At 30.6% G+C, this 4,789-nt stretch overlaps 1 protein-coding gene across 1 annotated transcript in view; it reads left to right on the top strand.

The window, feature by feature from the left end:
• Window positions 1-4,789, top strand: part of COL24A1 (collagen type XXIV alpha 1 chain) — a 309,537-nt gene that overhangs the window by 152,194 nt on the left and 152,554 nt on the right. Inside the window, exons 24-25 of the mRNA XM_023528131.1 lie at window positions 820-873; window positions 2,205-2,249. Of these exons, the coding sequence (XP_023383899.1) occupies window positions 820-873; window positions 2,205-2,249 (99 nt within the window). The remainder of the gene's footprint in view (window positions 1-819; window positions 874-2,204; window positions 2,250-4,789) is intronic.

Here is a 4,789-nt window from a genome sequence, read left to right as displayed (position 1 = left end):
ATCTATGTATGCCACTGTCATCTCTCATTTGGTTTATTGCAGTAGACTCTTCTTTGAATTTCCCATTTCTGCTCTTTATCAAGGTGATTCTATTAAAACTTAGCTCATGGCACTTCTCTTTTTAAAGCTTGTCTAAGGCTTCCTGTCTCACTCAGATTAAAAGTTAAATCCCTTACTGTAAACTGCCAAGCCCTACATGACCTGGCTTCCTCTCTCCCATTCCTTTCTTTGACCTCATCTCCTTACTTACTCTGCTCCAGCTACATTTATTCTTCATGGTTTTTTCCAACACACCAGGCACATTCTTGCCTCAGGGCCTTTGCACATGCTCTTATCTTCTGCTTAGAATGCTCTTCTTCAGATATCCGTATTATCCCTTTTTTTAAAAAGTTTTTACTCAGTTGCCACCTTCTTAGCAAGGTCTTCCCTGGCAATTTTGTTAAAAAAAAAAAACACCTCAATAAAATTCCCATAATAGTTTATATCTCTCTTTCTTACTTAATTTTTTGTTTCTCATATTTACCACTACCTAACATACTATACATTTTACTTATTTTTAGAATGTTGTCATCCTCACTAAAATATAAGCTCTATAAAATCAGGTATATTTAGTACATTTAAGCCTCAGTTCTTGGAATTGTGATAATGCATAGTAGACAGTCAAGTGTTGTAGTATGAATAGCTAATGAGTGTGATAAAATATAATTATCAAATAATTTTGAAGTGTTTTATCTCATCGAATAGTCTGAATTTTATATATTTTAGGAAACTTTCAAAAATGAGAATGATTAAACATCTCTTTCTGTTTTTTTTTCCTAGGGAAAACCAGGCCAAAAGGGGTATGTGGGTGAACCAGGACCAGAAGGCTTAAAGGTAAAACAACTGACTTTATTACCAGTTATAAAGTATAATTTTTAAAAAAATAAAATTGTGACTTTTATAAATGTAAACAAACACTTCAGATTTTATTCAATTCATTAATTAATGGGAGAACCAATAATATGTTAAAAGGCATTCAAAGAGCATTTGAGAAGCTATATGTTATGATTAGCACACCACTTTTCAGTTCGGATGAGCCAATTGCATATATTCCATAACTACATATCATTAGTCTCTACAGTATTGTTCAGTGCAGATTAATCCAAAGTATAATATTTTCATTAACTTGGAAGGTCAAACATTGGAAGGTTTATTCTCCTATTTCTTTACATAAAACGTACATTCCTATCAAATTAACTATATATGGTACCCTGAACTTGATCTTCTACCTTTCATTAATCTACGCCTTTGTTTAGCCTTTGCTCATGCCATTCTTCACCACCAAAAATGGCTCATCTCCAGTGTAAATATTACCTATTCTTCAAGGCCCAACTCAAATATAGTTTCATAATCCATTATTTTAAATCATTAAAGTTTGGATTTTCAAAAAGTAATATGGTATTTACACTATATTTTGGTTAACATGCCAGGAGACTATGGGACAGCATCCCATAATTAGACACAATATTTCTGTGATGAAATGTAAGGATGTTCAGATTAATCAAAATAAATCAAGACTATAAATAGCCTCACTTAGCTGAGGTAAAGCATTGCTGTTAAATAAATTCAGATTAGGTCATATTTGCTACCAAATGAGTTGTGAAAAACTTTAGGTTTTCAGAGCTTTAAGGACTGTGGATTGTGATTATGAACATACTTCTCCAATGCAGCCAGTTGTAGCTGCACTAGCCCACAGGGTGCATGCTCCTATGATCTCCTTTGCTACTTACCTGTGGCAAGTATTCTGTACTGCTCAGCACTGTGAGATATCTTATCTACTGAAACAAAGAGAACATACTGTGGGCAAGGGCTTTATTTTTGTTCTTCTTAATATCTTCCACAGTTCCTACCATCTGCCTTTTGCAGATTACGCTTCAGTAAATATATTATTTTTTTAAATTTTATCTGTAAAAGTAACTTAAAAGTGATTAAAAGTCATAAATATAATGCAATTTAAGAAAATAGTTTATTACTATTTAAATGAAAATAGAGGAAAGACCACATTCCATAGAAATATTATAAGAGTTTTGAATAACTGAGATTTGCTTTGCTTTTCTCTAGCTTATGAGTAGATAATTACGTTGAAAATAAAAATGAAAGCAATATCATGAGTTATCTTGTTTGAAGAATAATAATTTTTGCAACTTTGTATTCTTTATTAACAGGGAGAAGTAGGAGATCAAGGAAACATTGGAAAGATTGGTGAAACGGTAAGCTTATTTTATGCTCTTCCATTTTTTAATCATCTAAAAACATTTTTAGGAATCATGTTAACCATGAACTGTGCTTATAAAATTCAGGATAAAAAATTCTTATTTATCTACAACAAATTTAAACTCACTTGTGGTATGACAAATAAAACCTACTATACAAAAGAGAAATGAGGGAAAACACAATTACTGACGTTTTCATCCAAATGTAAATTATATTTATGATCTTAGGAGCATTCTTCTTTCTAATATTCGGTCTTAAATTTCAGTTCTGATTATTTCAGTGTAAATTTGACCTTAACATTTTTCATTATTAAAAAACTACAAGTTATCAAACTACAGTAGTTTGAAGATTTTTTTTTAAATTTGAAAGATTAGAGTAAACCAAGAGATAATGAATTAGAAAGCATACTATAATTTCTTTCCTCAAAAAATTTTGACTTATTTAAATTTACACTACTGCAGAAGTAGAAGGCTTCATGTTGTATTTGAATCAAATATGTTAGAAGTAATTTTATTTTTACAATGGGGAAAGCCAGCTAACATATTCTCCAACAAATGAACCTACATGGCATATATAAATGATATTTTAAATTAACACAAGACAAGTGAATTTACTTACAAAGTGTGCTGGGTTTTCACAAAGCAAATGATATCATTTAATAGGTTAAATAAGCAAATTCAACTCCCTATAACCTATTTTATGACAAATAAAAATAAAATTTTCTAAAAAATTGTTTTATAAGCTTAAGTAATTCAATTATATTTTCTGGTCTTATAGTAAAATAGTTATGCATTTCTGCTACTGTTATTTTTGTCATTAATTATTAATAAAAATAAAAAGAAGATCCATTTAGTCTTAAAAGATCACTGCCATACAAATTAATTCTGAGTCACTAGAAGGTGAACTTTTTGTTCTTTTTACTGTGAAGGGAAATTTCAATGGAGTATTTATATCAATTGATTATTCAAGGCTTCTTATCAAACATGACAGTAACTCATATTTCTCTAAGATCACTCAAAGAAATTGAATTCTGCCATTTTTGAGTGACAAATTGCTTTAGAAATATATATAAACTAGAGTTAATAGCCAAAGTTAAAATTCTAATGAAGAGCATCTTTTCTTAAAATAACACATATCAAATTTAAATCTAAGTGTTATTTACTTAATAGTGTTGGTCTAGGTCCACACAATATAAGAACCCATCATCATTACTATCAACAGAGGGACTAGACTGTCTAGGCAGGCAGTGAATTTCTGTTTTTGGAGGGACATTAACATTTATTGATCATTTCCTATGTGCCAAGCATAATACGAAGTGTTGTTTCATATTGTGGCATTTCACTTAATTCTCAAACAATTTTAAAAGACACATTTTGTTATTCCAGTTTTTAAAATGAGGAAACTAAAGCGCAGTAAGTAACATGTTCAGAATTACATACCTAATAAATTGCTAAACTGACATATAAACCCAGAGCTCTAAACTCAAAATCCAAATTGCAAATCCAAAGAATTATATCATGCTGGGGAGTTTTTCCCCCACCTTTATTGAGTTATAATTGACAAATAAAATTGTAAGATATTTAAAGTGTGTGTGATGATTTGATACACATATACATTGTGAAAGGACCTCCACTCCCCCCCCCACACACACACCCATCAAGTCAATTAACACAGCTGGGGATGTTTCAGTGTTAACTGAACAGACATTTGGCCCAGATGTTGTAGAGAGGTTTTAAGCGTCAGTTAAGTTATCAAACAAAAAGACCTTAGAATGGGAGATAAAGGCTTTTTAAAAACTTTAGTAGCTATATTGAGTTAATATATATAAAATGCCTAAAGAATATTTGTGGCTCTTGGTAATTCCAAGCTTTTATTTTATCTTATTAATTTCAAAATCTTAGAAATATGAGTCATCTAATTCAGTGTTCTGTTAAAACTCTCAAGAGATATTGGAAGATTTGGTGCACTTTTTTAACATCAATCTGATAATTTTGGGATATCTAAGGTTAATTGTAATCTCATAGCTAGTGTTTACTTTTCCCAATCTTTTTATATAGGCATTTAATTTCCTGTAGCTGGACCTCCTTCAGTTTTATTTGTTTCTTTCTAGATTTATACAAAGTAGAATCCAATTTGTGATAAAGCCTGCCAAACCAGCAATTGCATCTATACTTTTTGTCTGCATACCTCTTACATTCATTTACTGTAGGCAAAGAATTAATTTCTATAAATGGACTTGAAATAAGTCTCTAATGTCAAAAGGTGCCCCCTTATCCTCTTCATTCTAGCATTCTATTTTTTTACAAATAAACTGATATTATCCCACCTTAATTGCTAGTCCTCTCTGTCTTTAATTTAATAGGCTGAAAGTATTTGAACAACTGTAAAAGAGAAAAAAAAATGTATTTTTTTAGTACTGGTCAAGAGAGCAGAATTAGGATCAGTAGATAGACATTATAAGAGAACAGCTTTTTTGTAGGTAAGAATATTTTAATAGAACTTCTAACACTCAGACACTTTCCATAGAGTGATTCAA

The sequence above is a fragment of the Pteropus vampyrus genome, unplaced genomic scaffold (assembly GCF_000151845.1).
Source record: "Pteropus vampyrus isolate Shadow unplaced genomic scaffold, Pvam_2.0 Scaffold22, whole genome shotgun sequence".
In the NCBI taxonomy this organism is placed as follows: Eukaryota; Metazoa; Chordata; class Mammalia; order Chiroptera; family Pteropodidae; genus Pteropus; species Pteropus vampyrus.
This window is presented reverse-complemented; position numbering and strand designations above follow the sequence as displayed.